The 23,572-nt window shown below is 42.0% G+C and overlaps 3 protein-coding genes across 3 annotated transcripts in view; 2 read left to right on the plus strand and 1 right to left on the minus strand.

Annotated features, from left to right (window-relative positions):
* Positions 1 to 1,020: 1,020 nt before the first annotated feature.
* gtf3aa (general transcription factor IIIAa) lies at positions 1,021 to 3,483 on the minus strand. The gene has a single exon (XM_063884012.1). It carries the CDS (start codon positions 3,333 to 3,335, stop codon positions 2,271 to 2,273), a length of 1,065 nt encoding a protein of 354 aa, XP_063740082.1. The 5' UTR covers positions 3,336 to 3,483; the 3' UTR covers positions 1,021 to 2,270.
* Positions 3,228 to 9,552, plus strand: yju2b (YJU2 splicing factor homolog B). The gene is given in 12 exon segments (XM_063884011.1): positions 3,228 to 3,524; positions 4,816 to 4,856; positions 4,945 to 4,998; positions 5,075 to 5,157; positions 5,490 to 5,545; positions 5,630 to 5,690; positions 5,799 to 5,941; positions 6,738 to 6,910; positions 7,077 to 7,148; positions 7,150 to 7,216; positions 8,588 to 8,859; positions 8,861 to 9,552. Coding segments are annotated over 11 exon segments (1,170 nt in total). The 5' UTR covers positions 3,228 to 3,524; positions 4,816 to 4,853; the 3' UTR covers positions 9,047 to 9,552.
* A 1,725-nt stretch (positions 9,553 to 11,277) lies between these two features.
* LOC134864554 (complement C3-like) overlaps positions 11,278 to 23,572 on the plus strand; it is a 30,076-nt gene continuing 17,781 nt past the window's right edge. The window contains 18 exon segments of the mRNA XM_063883621.1: positions 11,278 to 11,316; positions 11,681 to 11,719; positions 11,811 to 12,000; positions 13,101 to 13,266; positions 13,530 to 13,600; positions 13,891 to 13,982; positions 15,454 to 15,536; positions 15,643 to 15,730; positions 16,001 to 16,103; positions 16,287 to 16,401; positions 17,084 to 17,199; positions 17,314 to 17,457; positions 18,063 to 18,278; positions 18,415 to 18,615; positions 20,626 to 20,781; positions 21,169 to 21,298; positions 21,763 to 21,831; positions 22,558 to 22,854. Of these exon segments, the coding sequence (XP_063739691.1) occupies positions 11,291 to 11,316; positions 11,681 to 11,719; positions 11,811 to 12,000; positions 13,101 to 13,266; positions 13,530 to 13,600; positions 13,891 to 13,982; positions 15,454 to 15,536; positions 15,643 to 15,730; positions 16,001 to 16,103; positions 16,287 to 16,401; positions 17,084 to 17,199; positions 17,314 to 17,457; positions 18,063 to 18,278; positions 18,415 to 18,615; positions 20,626 to 20,781; positions 21,169 to 21,298; positions 21,763 to 21,831; positions 22,558 to 22,854 (2,302 nt within the window). The 5' untranslated portion in view covers positions 11,278 to 11,290.

The following is a 23,572-nucleotide window of genomic DNA, read 5'->3' on the forward strand; positions in this document are numbered from 1 at the left end:
GAAACCTGAAGATGAGCAGAATATGTCATCTTTAATACCATCATTTAAAAACCTTAAAACATTAAGATGTAGTCAGATTTCTTGTAGATGTTTCCAGAAATATGCAGCATAAAAACTAAACGCTGCGTCTCCACGTTAAGCTTTGACTCTGGTGACTTCAGTGCTTTACAATTAGATGTATGAATGCTAATTGGATGAGGTCTGCTGTGCATTCCCGGGTGACCTGGTCAGACAGCCGGTCCTTATAGGGCTCGTCTGAGCTGCAGGGCAGGAATGTGGGGAGCAGCCTTCCAGTAACGGGAAATATTCCGAGAGGATTTAGCCTCGGAATCTCAGCCTCGCACGGAGACGCTCCTGTTTACGCCGTAAATCTGTAGAGACGCTCCACAGTTTGTCATCGAGGCACGAGAACCTGCAGCCTTTTTTTCCAGCCGCTGCGAGCAGCAGGTGATTTCACCGACAACACACACCCTGCTGTGGGGGTGCATCTCAGGGACATCAGATACATGATCAGCCATGATCACATTCATTTGGAAGATATAGGCAACATTTTGGTAACTCACGATTCAATTCAATTCTTTGGGTCCCGATTCAATTCAAAATATATATTTAAAATAAGGTCTTGACAGTTAGATAATAAGATAATAAATACAAGATCAACACAAAACACAAATATTGATTGTAAAATAAAAACATAAAGATAGATAGAATAGAATCGGAGGATGAAACCCTCTTTATTGTCACATACATGCACACAGCAGAGCACACACAGTGAAATTGGTCCTCTGCATTTAACCCATCCTAGTACTAGGAGCAAGAGGGCAGCTATTGTGCAGCGCCCGGGGAGCAATGAGGTGTCCGGTGCCTTGCTCAAGGGCACCACAGCAGGGCCTAGGAGGTGAACTGGGACCTCTCCAAGTAGCAGTCCACTTTCCATATTTCAAGTCTGTTCGGGGACTTGAACCGGCGACCCTACGATTCCCAGTCCAAGCCCCTACTGACTGAGCCACTGCTGCAAAGATTTATTTTGTTTGTTTTTGGAATTAGAAACCTTTTTTTATCCTGGGCGATATTGGGTTTTATTAATTTTACAATGAAATAAAAATAGAATTAACATATTTATATAACGATAAGACGTTAAAACAATAACGTGGAATACAAACATTAACCAAAGATATTCCTATAGGCATAAGTATTAGGTGAGACACTTTCAATAAACTGTAAAAGGAGTACAAACATTTATATAAACATAACCAATTCAAGTTAAATGTCACATTTCTTCCAGAATTCCTGGTTTCACAGGGTGAGTAATTGATACACAATTGTTTACTGTGTGGTCCAACTATTCCAGAAAAGATTCAAGGGGTGTAGCCGAAACCAAGAAAACAAAAAGCTTAATATTTGCAGCTTAAATAAGTTTCATAGGAGAAAAACTGAGAGAAATGACGAATAAAAAAAGCTGGAAAATGGTACTGTGTATAAAGTTTTACATTTTAGTGTAGTAATGACACTACAGCACAGGATGTTTCACACACGGGGATTCCTTTTGAGTGTCAAAAATGTGATCACAGTATAATGTAACTCACAGATACGGTATGTTCAGATTGTTTTTTACTATCATCCTAATCAATAAAAGGTCATTATCGAACATTTTTAAACATGTGGCCTGTCGGACGTCAGGAGGTAGAGCGGGTAATCACATACCCGCTCACATAATCACATGTCAGGTTACACTATCACTTTTAAATAGCCACATTTTGATGGATTAACAACCAGAACATAAGTTAAAATATGTATTTCTCCCCGCAACCCTTACAACAGGCTCTCAGACAGGATTCCGCATTAAGCCCTTCCTTATTTTAAAATACTACACACACTCAACATACACTCAGCAGGTTTTATTCAAACAAACCTTGTCTTTGTGCAAAGTAAGTCATCATTTCTGACACGTTCTAATACATAATTGTGACTGGTATTTAACAAGCAATAGACAAAATATTTTCTGAGATATAAATTACATAAACATTTCCTTTGTTTTTTTTAGATTCTCAAGATTCAAGATTTAAGGGTTTTATTGTCATGTGCACAGCGGCTACAGTGTAGTTATGGCAATGGAAACTAAGTCCCGAGCTCCTCCAACAATGCAACATATTATATATATAGGACATAGCATACATAACCGTGTCCAAGATACGCAACTCCTGTGCACAAACACTCCAACAACCAGGTCCAATGATCATGCATAATAACTTCTCTCCCTGTATCTGAGTCTACACAGTCAGAGGTGACGCCAGGGCATCAGTGAGTCCTTGTGTGTCCACAGCAGGGCTGCACAGCAGGGACGTGTCCTGCAGCAGAGACACCAGCTCCACAGGACCGGGTGGATCAGTCTTATTCTGTGCAGGCTTCCTGTGCTTCCTGTAGACCACCCTCTTCGTGTCACTCAAACCGCTTAACCTGGAGGCGAGGGATCTCTTAGCTTGCTGCCTCTGGATCTTCTTCCTCTGCGGGTCGTGGGCGATGCTGTGGCGCTGCAGGCTCTGCTTCATGGCGAAGGTTTTCCCGCAGCCTGCGTGGGGACAGGTGAAGGGTCTCTCCTCCTCGTGGAAGGAGCTGATGTGGCTCTGCAGGTTGAAGATCTTAGTGAAGGATCTGTCGCAGTCATCCCGGGGACATTTGAGGACCACCCGTGTCTCAGAGTGCACATACTGATGCTGCTGCAGGAACCAGGAGTCCCTGAACACCTTGTTGCACTGTTCACATTTGAATATGGGCCTGTGTTGCTCCTTCCTGTGCTTCAGGTACTCTGTCCAGGTCTTCCCTGTGAAGCTGCAGCCCTCCTCCTTGCAGGGGTAACCTTGATGCACCTTCTCATGTCGCTTCAGCTTACTGGGCACGGTGAACCTCATCTCACAGCCTTCATGAGTGCACTTGTAAGGGGGTAACAAGGTGTGCTGCTCACACATGTGGGACTTGAGCTGCTCTTTCTTCTTGAACTCCAGCCCACAGCCTTCATATTTGCACACATACTTCTTATGCCCCTGAGTGTGGACTCTGCTCATGTGTCTGGCTCGGTTTGCATTGGTGGTGAAGGCCTCCTTGCAGTCGTCCTCAGTGCATTGAAAGGGCTTTGACCCTGTGTGTGTGAGCTCATGCCGGGTCAGGTGATAGGTGCTGCAGAAGGACTTCCCGCAGCCGTCGTGCTCACATGTGTGCGGCTTCACTCCGGTGTGTTTACAGAGGTGAGCGTCCAGTTTCCACTGCTTGTTGTAGGCCGCCACGCAGCCGGACACAGAGCAGATGTACCGTTTCAGCGGCTCCGGTTTACTCGCCATTTCTGCCACAAATGACAGCTATTAGACTAAAAATACCGTGACGCTCCACCGACCACGTTGTCCGCTTTGACACCGCTACTTCCTACAACCCACTGCAACGTGACGTCACTTCCGAAACCGGAAGCTACGTATTACGTTCCCCATCGGTCTATCACGTCGATGTTTGTTTGTGCGGCTACGAGATAATTTGTAAGTGCTTTTAAAGGTTTCTACTGTAGGGTAAACATGACAGCAGCACTTTTAAGAACCGTGCTACTTAGTGCTTGGCTTGCCGTTGTAATGAAGCTACAATGTGGGTCTATTGTTGACGGAGAAGACGCTCACCTTACATAGAAAGCTAGCTATTGCTAATGTTAGCATAGCATGCTAGCTCCATGAACACATCTGGCACTTTTAAAATCGTCATTGACTCTATCTTGTATATAATTCCATATTCAATAAACCTTAATCACATTTCCACAATATAGTAAGTGTTAATAGGCCAACTGACAGCCTATTACATGTGTTGTTGTAGCGGTTGTTTACACTTTGTTTACATACCTTACAACATGTGGAGGTGTTCAGATTCTTTACAGAGTATTTCAAGTAGAAGTACTGCATGGAGAATGGTAATTAAGTAAGTGTTATTAGGAGTGACATAACTCAAATACAGAGGTGATAGAAGTACCCAGATCTTTAAGTAAAAGTAGAAGTACTCAGATCTTGTACTTGAGTAAAGTAGAAGTACTCAGATCTTGTTCTTGAGTAAAGTAGAAGTACTCAGGTCTTGTAATTGAGTAAAGTAGAAGTACTCAGATCTTGTACTTGAGTAAAGTAGAAGTACTCAGATCTTGTACTTGAGTAAAGTAGAAGTACTCAGATCTTGTACTTGAGTAAAGTAGAAGTACCAGAGTGTAGGAATACTCTGTCACAGTAAAAGTATTCTAAATGTTCCTCCAGTGAAAGTAGAAAGTACTCTCCTCTAAATGTACTTAAAGTAGTGACAGTAAAAGTAGTCATTGTCTGATTGGTCCATTTCAGAATAATATCTCTGATATGTTTTATAATGATTGATCATTAAAGTGTTCTCAGAGCTGGTAAAGGTGCAGCTAGTTCTGAATGGCTCTGTATACTGCAGGGTAGCTGCTGGATTTACTGCAGGTGAACTACAGTCTGAGTTAAGGGCTGATTATATTTACCATCATTAATCCTAATCTGCCTAGCAACTAAAGGCGATAAATACATGTAGTGGAGTAAAAGTACACCATTTTCCTCTTTCCACCACTGCTACCAACATTAACTGGGATGTTGGGTTTGAAGTGGTTTAGGTTAAAATATATCTAACGTAACACTAGTTGGGGGGGCTTTAGCTCAGATCCATATTATACATATATTGTTTAAATGACCCTGTTTTTTGCTAGTTTAACTTATCATATTTATGAGTTTTTTTCAATTAGGAGGTAACCTTACCTGACTTACTTTCTTATCCGGTGAAAAAAAGGGTGAATCCATACCTGGTGTGGAGATCCAGCTGTCACTATGGTAAGACATGAAGGGATAGAAACACTCACAATGATATATGAAGTTGTCCTCTTCACTAACGGAGTATCCTGTACTGTTCTCTTGACAGGGTGAACGAAAAGGACAAAACCATTACTACCCTCCGGACTTTGATCCAGTCAAGGTGTGTAATGTGTGTGTGTGTGTGTGTGTGTGTGTGTGTGTGGTGTAGATATACTGACTTTATTCTTTGTCCTCAGCATGGATCCCTCAATGGCTACCATAAAACCCACGCTCTGCGGGAGAGGGCCAGGAAGCTGTCCCAGGGCATCCTCATTATCAGGTTAGTGTACACATATTACAGAAATGAGCTGGATATTATAAATGAGAATTATTTGCAAAACAGTAACTCGCATGTTTTCAATATATGTTAAATGTAGTAGCTTTGTAAGTTATCAAAAAAATACATATTTGTATTTGCAAAAGAAGCTCTCTTCTAGTATGTAATGTGTTTTACTGCCACAAATAAGTGAGTTTGCACGCCTCATTTGACTGATAAATAAATGCAATTGCAATTAAGTTCCACGGTTTAAATAACCATAATGAAAGATAAACAAACGAGACCCAAAACAGATTTATTTGAACTTAAACGTCTGTTGTTTTGGTCCCTTCAAGGTTTGAGATGCCCTATAACATCTGGTGTGATGGCTGCAAAAATCACATCGGCATGGGTGAGTCTGAAGAAAAACTTTGTTAGTCTATGAGTCTCACGGTGGCTTTTCCTTACAATGACACTGATGTCCTGCTCTGTACAGGGGTCCGTTACAACGCTGAGAAGAAAAAAGTGGGGAACTACTACACCACGCCAATCTACCGGTAAACACAGCTCACCTCCCTCTCAATACCTCCTGAAACACCTGATCACGAGCCTCTCTGGGGAAGAGATTTACAGCTGAATGATTAAGACTGTCTGTTTTCAACCAGGTTTCGGATGAAGTGCCACCTGTGTGTGAACTACATCGAGATGCAGACGGATCCGGCGACCTGCGACTATGTGATCGTAACGGGGGGGAGCAGGAAGGAGGAACGCTGGGACATGGCAGAGAACGAGCAGATCATCACCACAGGTAACGGGTTTATGATTCTTATCGACAGGGCTGGGAACTGAAGTTAGAATCCTATCCGTTTTTGTAGAATAAATATAGCTTGAGGCGCTAACGTCACTTCCGGTCTAAATTAAGCCCCGCCCACTTCCCGGTGTAAATCCTGCCTCAGAGCGAAGTGGAAAATAATAGTGTCTTCACGTCTTAAAGCTGCTGAGTCATATATTGCACCTCAAACAACAAATAGATCCAGAGCTCTGTTCTTACTTCCTCTCCAGAAAAAAGAAGAGTGAAAGAAAGGATCAGAAATCTCAGTTTCAGTGTCAGCCTGCTGCCTGCCACTCGTCCACCGGCAGACCCACCGGACATCCATCCCCTATTTATTCTCCGTAAAAACAAAGCTGTCTCTGCCGTCTGACCTGACATCTGCCCCCATCTTCATATTCACATCTTTGGTTTGAGGGCGCAGAGACCTTGCCTAGTAAGAAACAAATACAAAATGCCTGGTACCTCCCAAGAGAATATCTGCTTGACTTACCAGTTCCTCAACACACACATTGGCGCTCTTAAGAACCACAATCATTGAAAGTCAAACGATAACAAACCCTTGTTATCTATCAAAAGCTGTGTGGCCTGCTTACTTCACTACCGGGTTTCTTCCTGGTGTGATTAACGCTGGAAATCAGCGCCATAACATCCACAGATGTACAGCCATCTCTTCACTGCATCGGGGCTTTTATTTTATAGATATTATAAATGTATCCTCCTTTCTTTTGCATGCTTGTTTGTTGTTCCTCATCCACGCTGTGTGTCCGTACAGAGCACCAGGAGAAGGAGAAACTGGAGACGGATGCCATGTTCAAACTGGACCACGGCGGGAAGGACAGGGAGAAGCTGAAAAAGGCTCTGCCGTCTCTGTCCGAGATCCAGGACTACCAGGCCAGCAAGAAGGACGACTTCCAGCTCAACAGCTCCCTCCGCAGGAAGTTCAGGGTAAGAGAAACACGTCTGCTGCTGGGGCTGCACAATACATCACTGAAATGATAATGAAGTCAAAGAGCAGGAAGCATGCTATTTGGTAAAGGCTGAAGATGTTATAAAATACCTCTTTGAAGTGTATAGACATTATTATATTGTCACCAAACTGATGTCTCCACAGACGGAGAAGAAAGTCCGGGCTGAGCAGGAGGAGAAGGACAACATGGTGAGGCTGAGGACCAACCTGTCCATTCCCCCTGCTGCCGGAGAAGGACGAGGACAAGAAACTGGCAGCGCTGCTCACATACCAGGCCCCCGACTGTGAGGAACTCATACAGACTCTACACTTACACACTTTATCAAACACATGGCAGGATCTAACACACTCTTACGGGCAGTCTCTGAAAGATTCACACAGGGTGAATGATCACTGCTGCTCATGAAACGTCTCAGTTTACTTGCTGCATATTTCCCAGTTATACTTTGGTGCATTCGTGACAAACCAGTATCAACATACATAAGCACAATTAGTATATTTCTTTTAACTTTTTTTAACACACATTTTGAAGGATTTCTATCTTGTGTTGTATGGCGACAGCAATCGCAGTTTAGCACTGCAGTTCCTAAGAAACCAGGGCAGCAACAACAACACGTCTTTCAAAGAGGCCCTATTCCTGTAGTATTGTTCTGCGTGCATGTAAACGCTCTTCAAAGGCTAACAATTCCTTCCTGAAGGAGTTCCCGGTGTCCTTTCTTTGCTTCCGGCAAAAAATAAAGCACGTTTTGAACTTTAAATGTCCCTTATTATGCAAAATGCACTTCTTGCTGTCTATTATACATAAACTTGTGTCCCCGGTGTGTAAGGAGACCCACAAAGTGTCAGAAAATACAACCCTCTCTCTTTTCCTCCTTACCCACATCTCTAAAAACGGGGGTGAACAAACGAGCTGATCCAGATTTGCTTCAGTTATGATGTCATATCGGAAATGTGAGCTGGCTTAACATTGTGCCAACCTATCGTCCCCCGTATACAGTCGGCAAGCTGAATCCCCTCCGCAGCACCTCTGTGCAGGATGTCTGCAGGAGGGACTTAGAGTCGTTGTGTATACTATAATGTCTCTGTTGTAGTGTTTCAGGAATAATGCTGGATGTAGTTTGGAACATAATATGGGGTTTAATCACGGCAGTGTTTAGCTGAAGAAAGTTCTCTCTTCAGAGGAGAGATCATGACGCTCCAAAGGGGCGTGGCCAGCGTCAGCGCAGCTCAAATTTAAAGTGACACTCACAGAATCAGCACTTTAGAAAACGGGGCTGAAACAGAGGGATAGGGACACGCTAAAATCAATGACCTGTTTGGTATTTTGAGCAAAACACGTCAGAGACATGTTTTTTATATATATATTTGAGACGTATAATATATGCCATAAAAGAGCAGAATATGAGACCTTTAAAGCAAGGAGACCTGTCAAAGTAGAGGCCCAAAGACAAACATGAACCTGAACAGGAGCAGAATAGGGCCCGTTTAATTAAAGAAGGCAGTAACTGATCTTAACGAGTATTTTTCCATTATTTTGAGGTGACTGGTATCTTCTGTACTGGATAACAATACAAACTCTCTTTTCTAATCACTAAAATATTAAATATAAAGTATGAATTTTAATCTCGTCCTCTGTCTCTCCTCTCCCTCCTCAGCCTATGACGACAAGCAGCACAGCAAGCGGAAGGAGATCTCTTCTCGCTCGTGGTTCAACTCCCCGTCACCTTCACCAGCAAGTCCCGCAGGCAGTCTGCTCCTTAAGCTGGGTCTGCAGGGGAAGGAGGCGGCGGTGGCCAAAGCCCTGAGCTCCTCGCACAGCGCCCTGATCCGCAGGCGCTCCGGAGGACCGGGGCCCAGAAATGAACCCTGCGCCACCGCCACCCGCAGGAACTCAAACCCTGAAATCATCACCGTGTGTGAAGGAGAGGAAACGCCAACAGAAAGCTGTCGGGATGCAACCGGGACTAATGGCTCCAGAAAGACACTGTGTCGACATCACAGAGGAAGGACTGACAAACGCAAAGGATTCTGGGAAGGAGAAGGAACGGGGCAGGAGTTTAGGAGCGCTCACATCCATTATGGCAGACTACAGCGACTCAGACTCAGACTCATGAGGCTGAAGGATGAGCTAAAGGGGAGATTTTATTGAGTGAATGCAGAGACAGTGTCTATCATCTGGAGTCTGACTAATCTCTGGTCAGATCACCTTGTTTCACAATGGAAAAATGATAGTTTTCTAATCCAAAATGTGTGATTTTGGATTTAAATTCAGGCTTGATGGTCTGCAGAATGCTTTGTCAGTAATAGGGCTGCCCCCTCTTAGCTGAGACGTTTCCTAGTTGTTGGTTTTGGTATTTCTTCAGACGGTTATTTATTTTTGCAATGTTGTTTTTCATGCTGAATAACCTAATTTGGGAAATGCATATCTGATATAAAGAGGTGCTTTTGTTTGATTCTTTATGGAAAAATTATGATTATTTAACACATCGTCGATTAAATCCAACTCATTTTGGGACTGTCCTTTTCATAAATGTGTTCTATGATGACAGCGGGGCTTCCACATGGGTTTAATGTGTCCCTTCAAATGTCTCTGACCTGTAAATAAAGGTCTCTTGGCAGATCCTGCCTGAAGTATCTGGTTATTTCGATTCTCATGTTCATTGATCCGATGATAAAACTGTGAGGCACCTTGTACAAACAAATGAAAAACACTGGGTGTGAAATTCTGGGTTTTTGTTTCGATTGTTATGTCCCAGCTCTTTTGGGGAAGGGGAGGAACATAAACCAGAGGTACAATGAAGTTGATTTAATGACAAACTCAGATGAAAAGGAAACAAGCGCTCAAACAACAGATGGGTGCAGTGTGAAACCAAGAAATATATAACATAAGGAGGACTCCTAAACTCAGAGCTATGTTTTAATTACTAACTAAGGAAAACAAACAGCACACCCTCAAGAAGTCAGAGTAATGAGAAAGTAGTGGGACATTTTTAAAAGTCAAAAAGTTGAAAAGTCATTTAAAAAAGATTAAAGGTCATTTTTTGGGGAAAAAGTGATGATTTTGAAAAGAATATCGGACATGTTTAAAAGTCAACGTTTAGAAATTTAAGGAGAAAAGTGATCATTTTGAAAAAGTAGTTTGAAATTCAATAAAGTTGCAATGTGGAGAAAAGAAAAACAGAACGGTACAACAATTGGGACACAAAAAGTGTGAATTTCTAAAAGGAGATGATGAAGGCCACAAGCAGAAGAAGTTCAAATAATGAGAAAACAGTCGAACATTTAGGAAAAAAATCTGAAATGTGAAAGTCTGATATTTTAGGAGAAAGGTGATCATTTTGAAGAAATAGTCAGAGAATCAAAAAAGTCGAAATTTGGAAAAAAAGGCAGAAATTAGAAAAGAAATGCAGAATTGAAAAAGGTGATAATAAAAAAAAAAGAATTCAACATTTTTAAAAGTTATAAAAAATAAATCAGTCAGATTTATTCCGAACACGACAGGAGGGTTAGGACAACTCAATTTTAAAGAGAGGATTTTTGGTGGGAAAATTTGGGGATAGTTGGAAATTCAAAAAAGCCGAAATTTGGAAAAATAGGCAGAAATTTGAAAAATAGGCAGAAATTTGAAAAATAGATTTTATAGGAAAAAAATGTAGAAAAAGAATCTGGAATTAATAAAAAAAGTCAGATATTTTATGATCATGGTCAAAGAAAATCCAAATTTGGGAGACAAAAGTGTGAATTTTTAAAAGAAGAGGATTAAGGCCACATTAAGGAGTTGTGTGTGTGTGTGTGTGGGGGGGGGGGGGGAGGGGGGCTGTGGGGGGTGTTTAAAGCATGCTACCGTCTGTCTGTGGTCACAGTCCACTGGTGGCTTCCAGTCGGTCAACATGGCTCGTTGGACGCTTCCTAACTTTATATTTCTCTTGCTTCTCTGCAGCTCCAACGGACAAAATGGAGGTAGTCGAGGAAGGTACGTCTCGAAGAACAAGTACTCAGAACTTTTACTTCTGTTAAATATTTTGTACTTCAAGTATCAACAGTAAAAGTACTTGTTATGCAACATTGAAACTTCATAGTATTATATTACTATGGTTATATACATATGAGAGTATTTGAGTTTTGTAGTTGGTTAATGTGGACCAAATGCAGATACTTGATGCATGATACCATTTCAGCATATTAAGGGTTTCCATAAGTAACTGAGTGTTATTTTTCCGAGTCAACTAATGGGTCTCTCCTTTCCACGAACACAGCTGGAGGGACAGGTACGTGTTTGCTCAAAGATCACATGTCTAGCTTTAACCTCTGTGTCTGACAACTTATTATTTCTGAAACTGCTCACCAGATTTAAACCTATGGACACATTCTGGGAACTCAACGAGTAAGTAACTAAAGCTGGACTCAAACTGAAAACAACATGTAGGATAACACTGTTTTAATTTAGAAGAGAAACGTGTTTAATTAAACTCTATCAATGGAAATCAATTACAAACACAATTAAGACATTAATTAATGAACATTTTAAAAGTGGGACAGCTCTAAAAATACTCTTTCTCCAGTAAAACCCAAAATATTTTCAAGGTTAAGCCCAGTCAGTGGTATATACATAATAAGATCCACCATGTTTGACAAGAACATAAATAAATTCCTGCTTTTTACTACAAAGTTACTACCTTTCCTTGTTTGGATACCACGCAGAACTGTGTCATGAATGACATTTAATATATATTTTGGTTTTTTTGCAGGAAAGCAATGCTAAGGTTACCAGTCAGTTCTGCGCCAAGGTACGGTTGCCATATGACAGCGTGTCACTGGGTTACATTTGAACAACTTCTGCAGGATAAAAGGGCCTCGTTAATGAATGTTCTCCTGCAGGTTTACGGTGCTGGCTCCAGACATTCTGAGGACAGACAGCCAGGAGAACATCTTCCTCCAGGTAGAAGGTCTGTCCACCCCCGTCACCGCCTCCATCTCCATCGTGGACTTCATGAAGACCACCACGCTCCTGCAGGACTCCGTCACACTGAATCTGGAAAATGGATTCCACTCTCTCAAAACTCTTCAGGTGAGAAATAATCAAAAGGTAGACTTTAAAAAGACAGGAGTGTAAATTGGCTAAATATCTTTTGTCTTAACCACCTATACTTAGAAAAGCGAACTCATGCATACATGTAACAAAAGTACATACAGTGGAGGAAATAAGTATTTGATCCCCTGCCAATTTAATTAATTTACCGTTCAAAATAAATGACTGTATTATTTTAACAGTGAGAGACAAAATATAAGTATTTCCTCCGCTTGCAACCAACAAGGATTCTGGCTCCCAGTGAGCGGTTAAATAAGTCCTCTCGCTTTAAGAAAGACTCCTGTCCACATTCAATAAATCAGATTACAACCTCTCCCCCGAGGGCAAGACCAGAGACAGGTCTTGTGATCATGGTGGAACTAATATCTAAGGACATCATGGTCAAGATTGTAGACCTGCACAAGACTGGAATAGAAGACAAGACCACCAGCAAGCAGCTTGGTGAGAAAGAGACAACTGGTTTGATTATTAGAAGATGGAAGAAGCACAAAATCACCATCAGTCGCCCTCAATCTGGGGCTCCACATCTAAGATCTGGCCTCTTGGGGCATCAATGATCATGAGAAAGGTGAGGGGTCAGCCAAGAACTACACAGGAGGGACTGGTTAATGATCTGAAGGCAGCTGGGACCACAGCCACCAAGAAACTATTGGTAACACACTGCGCTGTAATGGATTCAAATCCTGCAGCGCTGCGAGGGCCCCCGCTCAAGCAGGCACATGTACAGGCCGTCTGAAGTCTGCCAGGGATCCTCTGAAGGATTCAGAGAAGGCTTATGAGAAGGTGATGTGGTCAGATGAGACCAACATCCAGATCTCTGGCATCAACGCCACATGTCGTGTTTGGAGGAAGAGAAATGCTGGCTATGACCCGGAGAACACCAACCCCAGCGTCAAGCATGGCGGAGGAAACATTGGGGGGGTTTCTCTGCTAAGGGGACAGGGCGGTTCGCTGCATCGAGGGGATGCTGGAGGGGGCCATGTATCGTAAAATAATATACTTATTTCCTCCACTGTACATTTGCACAGCAACACGGAAGGAAATACAACAATAACTGGGTAAATCTAATTCTCCCCCAGCTTCCCTCGGATCGCTTGAACCGTGGAGAAAAGAAGAACAAGTTTGTGTATCTGAAGGTGGGGTTTGGGGACTACCACTCGATGGAGAAGATACTGATGGTGTCCTTTCACTCTGGATACATCTTCATCCAGACGGACAAACCCATCTATAAACCTGGAGATACTGGTGAGAGCTGGAGAAAACAATCCAAACACAAAGTCTATCCTAACGTACCCGCAACGTAATTTCATGCGTTTGAGAGAAGCAGAATTAGCGATAAAATAATTTTGTCTTTCCAGCAAACGTTGAACCCAGTTCTTCGTATGTTGATAGTGGTATTAGTACTTGTAATAGTAGTAGATGTATAAGTATCAGTAATATTGACAATGCTAATATTAGACTTGTGTACAAATAATGAAAACTTTATTTTGGGTGATTTTTGTCTCCAGTTCGATTCAGAGTGTTCACGTCCTCGCCAACTTTTAAGGCTTTCAACAGCTCCGTCACAATAGATATTAAGGTAAACAAAACAACACAAGAACTTTTGAACACATTACCTTTTTGTGTTAAGGTGCATTTTCCCCCTAATTTATAAACTAAAAGCTTACTAGATTAATCGATTGTGAAAATGATCAATTTCGCAGCCCTGGAGTTGGGTTTGATACTTTAGCAATATCGTCTTATTCTATATGAATGAGACTGTTGACTGTTCACTGTGTGTGTGTGTGTGTGTGTGTGTGTGTGTGTGTGTGTGTGTGTGTGTGTGTGTGTGTGTGTGTGTGTGTGTGTGTGTGTGTATTTGTTTTGCAGAATCCCGACGGTGTGGTGGTTAAACAGGTCTCCAGGGTCCGAGCTGTTGATGGCGTTTTTGCTGACACTTTTCCTCTCTCTGAAATTGTCAAGTAAAAATCACATCATTATTTAACCCTATATTCGTTTTTCTGTAACCGCCAAAATATTCCTGGGTCAATGTGACCCAGTGCATGTTTAATTACTCAGAAATGGTCAGAAACCCCAACATCCTGATGTTTTAGTTTGTACATTGTTGGTACCTCTTATTACCATCAATTCAATCAATATTTAGTGCGATTGTGTTTTTCACCTCTCACAGATCATGGTTCCATTAGGAGATTCACTCGTTGCTCACAAAAAAATACACATTCAAACACATGTTTCTGTACATTGTACATGATATAAATACATTAGTTTTGCGTAACACAAAACGTTTGAAATGATTTTTTAAATTATCAATCTTTTTTTAAATAGAGATGAGACACCTCTTCTGTTCAGGGTCGAATTATGGTGTTCGGGTCTGTGGGAGCTGTTTAGTTTTTTCTCAAGCAAAAAACGATACAATTAATTATTTTTTCAAACTCAGACTCAATGGCCTTGGCTCATTTACTACGAAGAATAAATATCATTACACATTTTCAATGACCACACGTAGTACACCCCTCCTACACGTTTACATTACATACAGGATGTTCGGGTCCAGTGGACTAATACGATGGTGGAAATTGTAGTGTTGTACTCTGTACATCACTCTGTCCTCCTGTGTGTGTGTGTGTGTGTGTGTGTGTGTGTGTGTGTGTGTGTGTGTGTGTGTGTGTGTGTGTGTGTGTGTGTGTGTGTGTGTGTGTGTGTGTGTGTGTGTGTGTGTGTGTGTGTGTGTGTGTGTGTGTAAAATAATATGTATCACATTTGCACTTCTGACCCCTTTTAGCCTCCACTTTCACTGCCGGGTCAGATTGACCCAAATACAATCTCTGTGATACAAATACGTTGCAAATACATGACATGAACCATTTTCATTTTTAATGTTAATTGCACTTATTAAGGCAGAAGAGGTTTAATACAAACAAATTATTTTAAGTATTTTTCCTAGATTTCCAAACTTTAAAACAACTCAATTTGACGCTGAATGTAACAGCAGGGTTCATCTTTTAACTCCTAAGGTCTTCCTTTAAATGTATTTTCATTTGACAGTTATCAAGCTTCACATACAATACAAACGATAGTAGATTATTTAATTGGTTAATTGATTTTTGCTGCCCAACATTGTATGAAACCTACTTGTGTTTTAATCATTTAATTAGTGCACACACAGGACTGCATACAATCTAGCAGAGGTCAAAAGGCTTATAATGACCTCCCTTCAACTTCAAATAATGGAAATTAATTAGTAAAAAAGTAAGGAAACAATTCAATGAAACAAGAAGCACACAAAATGGTTAGTAGACCCAAATCAATTCAAAGTAGAAGTAAGATCATTGCTAATCATACAAATCGTTTTTGTCGAAATCCAGTCAATGAAGATTTGAGTGGATTAAATATTTTAAGAAATATGGAAGTAAATATTATTGTGTTTGGCAGTGAAGGACAGTGGACCGTGATTGCAAACTTTGACCACTGGGAGCAGAACACCTTCACCTCCCAGTTCCAGGTGAAGAAATATGGTAGGTCAACTCAAAACCTGCTAACTTCATTAGGCATCACATCTTCCCAACTCCGAATGTGACTTTTTGGTATAACGCACTGTTTGTATGGCGTGTTGTGTTTCAGTGCTTCCTGCCTTTAATGTTACTCTGACGCCCAGGAAATCCTCTCTCGACCTGGATGACGATGAACTGGAAGTAGAAATCTGGGCCAGGTGGGTCCAACACACTCGCCCCTTAAAGGGAACCTCAACTCACACTCCTACTGATTGTTGATTAGTTTTTCCTCAACCCATTCCTAATTTAACTCACCTTCGAAGTCAGTCACAATTTTAGCGCAAGGGCATTCATTCCTCATACTAACCACAGGAACATACACATGAACCTTAGGATATCTGATGGAGACATAGGGATATTCCTCCCGAATATATACAAACATTTTAAGTGAAACGTGTTGACTTCCTGTTGTTGTGATTGTGTCTCAGTTACCTGTATGGGGAGCCGGTCCAGGGCACGGCCTATGTGGTGTTTGGAGTGAAGATCAACCAAGAGATGAGGAGGTTGCCTTCAGTGAAGCAAGTGGTCGATGTGAGTCGCTACTCATTCTGAAAGGCACACACATGCATGCACTACATATTCATTTTCGATGAAGACAATATTCCTGCTAAGCTGTGTACGTGGCTAACGTTGGTGTTGGAGGTGGTCAATTTGTTTCTGGAGCAATCAAAGGTTATAGTAATATCTGGTGAAATACTTTCTGTTCTCCTGCAGCTGGACGGAGGAGTGGTCAAACTGAGCATGGAGGAGCTAAAGAGAGCCCACCCCGACATCAGATCTCTGGTGGGCAGCTCTGTGTATGTGAAGGCCTCCGTGCTCACCAAGTCAGGTCAGAAAGTCAACCCTGTCACTAATACATTTTCCATCCAAGGTGCTATGGGCTGTGCAGTGTTATTGTTGTGTTTGCCTTGTTCCTGTTGCACCATGATCACGGACGACTCAATTCTTCCAAATGTCAGGTTTACAGAACAGGTCGATACCTTGGTGAGTTGCAAAATCGAGTCATCAAAATGTTTGACTCTTCCCTGTGACTCATGCTTTTGGGAGTTGTGGGGCATTTTACGGAAGGGTGGTTCATTTGGGACAAGCTAGAGTTAAAGATCAAAGGCAAAAGTCCAGTTGAAGAAGAAGTCTGTCGCTCTGGACAAAAACGTATTTGAACTCAATGCCAAATCAAATCCCCTCATCAAGCTTCACCATCACTCTACAGCCTTCATCTTTATTATTATAATTATTGGTATTATTAGTATAATTCACTCACCCATAACCCACAGCTGAATTTGGCAAAAGAGTACCAGTTATTAAAACTCTCCAAATCCAAGAACTCAATCAAACAAAGGGAACAACGTTGCCTTAAGACAACATCTGCAGTTTCCCTTCTGGACCTTAAAGAAAGAGAATAACATGGTATAAACAGTCTACATCTCACAGGGGAAACTTGAGTCTGGATTCCTGAAAGTATCCAGGTCTGTGGTTATTGGTCCTGTTGACCTTGGGTTTCCTCTTTACAGGGAGTGATTTGGTTGAAGCAGAAAAGACTGGGATTAAAATTGTAGAGTCTCCGTATGCCATATCCTTCAAAAACGTACCAAGGTACTTCAAGCCGGGCCTGCCCTTGGACTTCACAGTAAGGACCATCTACTGTGTTTATGATCAGTTTGCTAAAACTGGATCTGGATCCTTTGAGTCTTGGGTCCGATCTTGGTACTCACAGAGGTCCATTTTCCCACACATTTTTCAGATCCAGGTGAGCCATCATGATGGTTCTCCAGCCCGAAACGTCATAGTCCAAGTGACATTGCTAGACACGCCCCTGACGGTGTTCTCTGGCACCGCCAGAGCCACTGTCAACATGCCTCCAGAACAACGTGCACAAACCATCACTGTGAGTATGAGCCTCTACCCAGCTTATCTTTAGGTTATTAATCATTAATCTATAGAGAAAACTGCTCTACTGAAACCAGTGATGTGCCGGTTTTGTTTTTGACGGCAAATATACTTTTGGTTTTGGAATAATCAATCTACTTTTGAAATGATTTTTCATTATCTCAATCTAGTCGTCTTATAAATCAATAATAAAGAAAGTCGTTGTGTGCAGCTGCAGATGGCTGAATTGCTCTATGTTACTTTATACATCTTTTAAAGACATGATTTTGACATTTGTATGAATGGAGAACCTTGTTATTGATCCGAGATACAAAATTGCTATTTTTGTATCTCGGCATTAAAAATGTATTTTCTAACGTTGAACGTTGTTCTCTTTCTGTCATTTAGCTGACACGTCTATCCAAAGCAGTAAATACTTCAATATTGTAGACATGCCTACGTGAGCAATTTGGAGTTTAGGTATCTTGCCCAAGGACACTTCATTGGTTGGGGATCAAACCTCTGATACTGATTGGTAGATGTCTATTAACCCCCCGAGCCAAAGCCAGTAAGGCTACCTTAAGTAAAATCTCACACTTCATTTTTTCCCCTTCTGCTTCCCAGGCTGAGACCGTGCAGGCTGGACTGAGATCAGAGCAGCAGGCCAAACAACAGATCACTGTCCAACCGTTCATTGCCTTTATAAGACGTAACCAGAACTACCTGTACATCTCCACGGGGAGCAACACAGTGTCTGTGGGAGACAGACTGTCCCTGAAGCTGAGCATCACTGTTGCAGACCCGACCCACAGACAACACATCACACACATCACCTACATGGTGAGACAAGAACATCAGATTCCATTACAGTACATTTCCAACGTTGGAAATCAGGAGGTCAAAGTAGAACAATCAGCAGCAAAATCAAATTGAGCTTAGTCAAAAACAGTTATTGATTTCTGTTCAAACACACTAGGTGCTGAATAAAGGAAAAATCATTGTTGCTGAACGCGTGGATGTGGCAGGTCAGCTGATCACCAGCATCGGACTTCACATCACCCCGGAGATGATGCCCTCTTTCCGTTTCGTGGCGTTCTACAGTATCCCCTGGGAGGGGGGGGAGGAGGTGGTGCCGGACTCCATCTGGGTGGATGTGGCAGATTCCTGCGTTGGAGGGGTGAGTCATCGTCTCGGTCTCAGAGGCGCCTTAGCTTATGGAGTTTTTACTCTCATTACATGTGTCTGCTCACATGCAAATATGCTCTGGTGACTCTGTGAGGCTGAAAAAAACCAAGAGGCATCCTCTGTATTTGGTGTCAAACCGTAATTCCTTACCAAACGATGTGAAGGACTGTAAGAACATATTTTAAGAAAATGTATAAGCAAAACATATGTGACAGCAAAAAGATAGGTTGGTAGGTAGGTAGATACTTTATTGATCCCGAGGGAAATGCAAGGTCTCCAGTAGCTTATAGACAACACACACAACATGCACATACAACATAAAAAGGATGATATAAAAATCCACATGAATGTAAATAGAAAAAGTGTAGACACAGGACGCTTGCAGTGGCAGGGCCTGACCCTGTGATTCAGTGTGCACTGTAAGGTGCTCAAGGAGAAAGTGTGCCATGGTGTAGTGCGAGGCTACAGCCTAAAAAAACTGCATTACATATGAACAATAGAAAATACAATAAATAATAAACAGTAGGAGAGACACAGAAATCAGCCGCACATCTTAGAGTATTAAGTTACAGCCAGTATTCATGTAATAAGTTCAAAGTTAGGACACAGTCAAGGTTGGGGGAAGGAGGGAGGGGTGTGTGCATATGGGCTAATATAGCCAATAGACAGTCAGACAACAAACACTGTTATAGGTGGCAGTGCAAATGGAAGTGGTGGAGAGGGAGACTACCCCTTAGTGACCCGTTGTAGAGATGTATAGCCCTTGGTGCAAATGATTTCCCCAGCCTGTCCGTTGAGCATGACAGTGCCCTTAGTCTCGAGCTGATCATGCTCCTCAGCTTTGTGAAAGTGCTGTGCAGTGGATGACAATCCTTGTCCAGAATGGTAAGCAATCGGTTCAGCGTCCTTTTCTCCGCAGTAGCTGTGATACCCCCCAGTTGAAGGCCAGCAACAGAGCCAGCTTTCTTTACCAGCCTGCCCAGTCGCCCAGCATCCTTCTTCTTAATACTGCCTCCCCAACATACCACAGCATAAAACATAATACTGGAGACAACAGACTGCTAAAACATCCTGAGGAGCTTGCTACAGACATTGAAGGACAGCAGCCTCCTCATGAAGTAGAGGCGGCCTCTGCCCTTTCTTGTAGAGTGCATCAGTGTTAGCTAACCAGTCCAGTTTATTGTCCAGGTGTATCCATGGGGTGGACAGGTAGGAGTAGCCGTGAAGTAGATGTCAAGTACCCAGTGTTACTGAAGGTACAGAAGATCGTTATGGTGTTTGGTTTCATGATTCTGTATTTGTATTTGTTTTATAATTGCCATGAACTCACTCTACCTGCACTCTATCTAATGAGGGGGCGACCTCTCTTGTTGCAAGTTTGTCTTGAATGGGAGACTATGAGAAAATGACCCTTCTTCTCCAACGTTTTATTACCTCTGTAAACCTTTTGCTGACATGATTTTAGTCTCAGTTTTTAAGTCTTTGTATTTACAGCATGATAGCTATTTGGTAAACTATGTCCAATTTAGAGACAAATGCACCATAAAGCGCAGTTATTGCGGGGCTACCTTGACATTGTCCGGTTGCTCTCACAGTGTTGTTGGGTGTGGATGTTGTGAGGGTTTTCGTCTTTCACAGTGTGTTTTAACTTTGTGAATGTTAATTATAACATTTTGGTTGCTTTAAAATGTCATGTCTTGTGTCAATTCTGTTAAAAAAAACAAGATGGAGATGGCCAAAATAACAAGAATGGTTACAATTCCTCCATCTCTCACTGTTGATGTTTTGGGACATACTGAGATTTGAGTCTTAAGCTTCAATCAATGGGTTTGAGTCCCACAAAAAGGGTGAGGTAATCAGAAATGATTGGGAGACATGGGGGGTTTTGTTGACAATAAGAAAAGCCAACCTTACTCTTAAATCCGGATCTTGTTTGAAAGACAATTTATCCAGAAAATGTGATTTTTTTTCAGTTTTTCACTTATTTGATTATCTCTTACAGCTGAATGTCGGGCCGGTGGACGGCATACGTCGAGACTACACGCCTGGGAAGAGCTTTAGTTTACAGATCAGAGGTGACCCGGGGGCAAAGGTCAACCTGGTAGCCGTGGACAATGCTGTGTTTCTGCTCAACAGGGACAGACTTACACAGGGGAAGGTGTGTGTGTGTGTGTGTCTTTATAAAAAGTGATGGAATATCAATACATATGTATGTATGTCATCCATGGAAAAATGTAGAACCTGCCTAAAGTCACAAAATGAAGTATGACATCTGCAACAAACAAAATGTAATATATGATACAGTTTTTAGCATGGACCAAGATGACTATACGTACTGATCTTCGTTCCTCGATTTGCTTTTTCCAGATGTAATACTTTCTTTGCAATATGTATTACACGTTTGAGTTCAAATACCTAAATATACTTCTGAAAATACTATGGAGTCAACAAGTCTTCAAGTTCTGATCCCTGAGTGTTTTTGTTTGGTGTTTTATACCAAGCTCAAAAACCTCAAAGACCGTAACCCTAACCCGTGTTTTCTCAGATGTGGGGCACGGTGGAGCACGGAGACATCGGCTGCACCCGAGGGGGAGGCCAAGATGCCCTCTCGGTGTTCTCCGATGCAGGATTGCTCTTCGCCTCCAGCACCGGGCTCCAAACCGTTTTCAGATCAGGTACCTACGAGCACGGAGCAACTACATGCGCAGCCTGTGTGTTTGGTGGATTTGAGCTTTTACAATATTGTAAAATAGGTTTTATTATGACATGTCGGCTTCACCCACTGAATTCACTTGTAGTTCACAGGATTACTTCATATTTGGTTTCATCTTATATAAGTCATTATAGTAGTTTGTATTGCTTTATGTATTAGCAGTTACATTAGTCTCTCAGTTAAAGGAGAAAGGTGCAATGTCTTTAAATTGTGTCATATAATGGCCTGTTTTAAATAGATACACGCCCAATACAAGCTGTTTTTGTGACCTTTTCCTTGAATAAGAAACAATAGATTGATGTTGATAGTATAGGTAATGTTGGCGTCAGCTGAAGGCCACTGTGTGTTGGATGAAAGTCACATATGAACAAAAGGATCATTGATTGTACATTAAAGAGATTAAGGACCTGTTTCTCCTTTGATCAGCCCTGAAGTGTCGAGGCAGTGCCAGAAGGAGGCGCTCTGCTGAAAAGCTGCAGCACAAAGCCCAGCTGGGTGAGTAAGAAGAGTGAAATAACTGCATGAATTGTCCGATGATGGAAAAACAAATCCCAAATAACAAGCTAATATTTTTCGGGTTTTAGCAAAACGCTGTCTTTTGACACCGGCAGACACAAAGCATCATTAAGTTAAATTGGTGTTATTGTTCCACAGCTGCGTTTGAATACTCTAATCTGATTGGTCAATAACGACATTTAGCAGGCTGCTCTTTTTCACTAGCAGACCGTTGCTAAGCAAGCTCTGCTTAAGAGACCATTTGCACTCATATCCATTCGCAGAAATAAGTCTGGACATTTTGTTTTACACACATACATTAGTGTTCCTCTCCTGATGAAGCACCCGGGAGTTCATTTTATATTTGTGGGCAGCACAAAACGGGCAGGGCAGAGCAGAACACAGACAGGAGGTAAACACAAAAGGGAAACACAGTAAGGGCAGAAAAATCCAGTGCGTATGGCTGGTCAAGCTGTCCATGTTCTTTTCTCTTCAGTGAATGCCACTCTGACCATTATCCCTAATCTGGTTTATGGTGCTCGGACGGTACGGTATAGACAGGCAGGAAAATAAATGAATGTGTTGAAAGCAGATCCTACATTAACTGTTATAACAAAAACTAATGAGCAAAAACTCTTTGGGTGAGAAACCCATTCGCCTCTTAAACAATCATCCAAACGAAAACATATTTGATTTCTTGCACTGATGACTGTGTTGTGCCTGCAGAGAGTCATTACAAAGAGAAGCTGCTGCGCCGCTGCTGTAAGGACGGCCTCAGGGAGATCCCCATGCCGTACTCCTGTACGCGGCGATCCCTCTACATCACCGAGGGCTGGGAGTGCATGCGGGCTTTCCGCTACTGCTGCGCCACCTACAGGAACGAGGAGATAAACACAGAGATTCCTACAACCCCACCACCATTGACCACAACTCCGCCCACCACCACCTCTCTTCCCTCGCAACATTTTTCGAGCCTTGGCATTGTTCCCTATGGAAGAATACCCCCGTACAGGAAAACAATGGGTAAAGGACGCTACCTCCACTTTTTCCATCCTGTAGTTAGCGAGATATGTTGAGACATTTGAACATTTATCTTTGAAATGAAGCGGTATAATGTTTTTAGGGTTTCTTCAGTGTGTTAGCATGCTGACATTTGCTAATGATCACTAAACACAAAGTACAGCTGTGGCTGATGGGAATGGTTTCTGGTCTCAAACCAAAGTATAAGAATGAAGCTGATGATGTTAGCGAACGAAAAGTCAGGGATATCTCAATTCATCATGAGTCTCAAGCTAGTTTGTTTCAAGAGCAAATGATGTGGAAGGGCCGGAAACCTACATGTTCTCTAATTGCCCATAGACGGCGAATCCACTTTTTGGAAAAAGTAGTCAGATTGTATGGAAGTCTAAAAGAAAATGACCCAACTTATCCCTTCATGGGTTTATGGTGTCCAGAGTTAGTTTAAGTCTTCCTTATGATGGTCCCATTTAGTCTATATGGCATTGTCCAGCCTTTGTTCGAACTTTAACCTTTTTTATTTCGTTTTTTAATTTGTTGAGTTAGTTGCCACCTGTTTGGTGGTTCCTCTCCAGGCCCCAGTCCACAATCTGTATTTGGTCCTCTCTAGACTCTCTGCACCCCAAAGAGGTTGCCTTAAATAAACAATTTTATATTTCTTTTATATAATTATGGAATAATCTGAAGGCTGACAGTTATTTGGAAAGATAAGAATGCTGGCTGA

Source organism: Eleginops maclovinus, chromosome 5 (genome assembly GCF_036324505.1).
Source record: "Eleginops maclovinus isolate JMC-PN-2008 ecotype Puerto Natales chromosome 5, JC_Emac_rtc_rv5, whole genome shotgun sequence".
Lineage (NCBI taxonomy): Eukaryota > Metazoa > Chordata > Actinopteri > Perciformes > Eleginopidae > Eleginops > Eleginops maclovinus.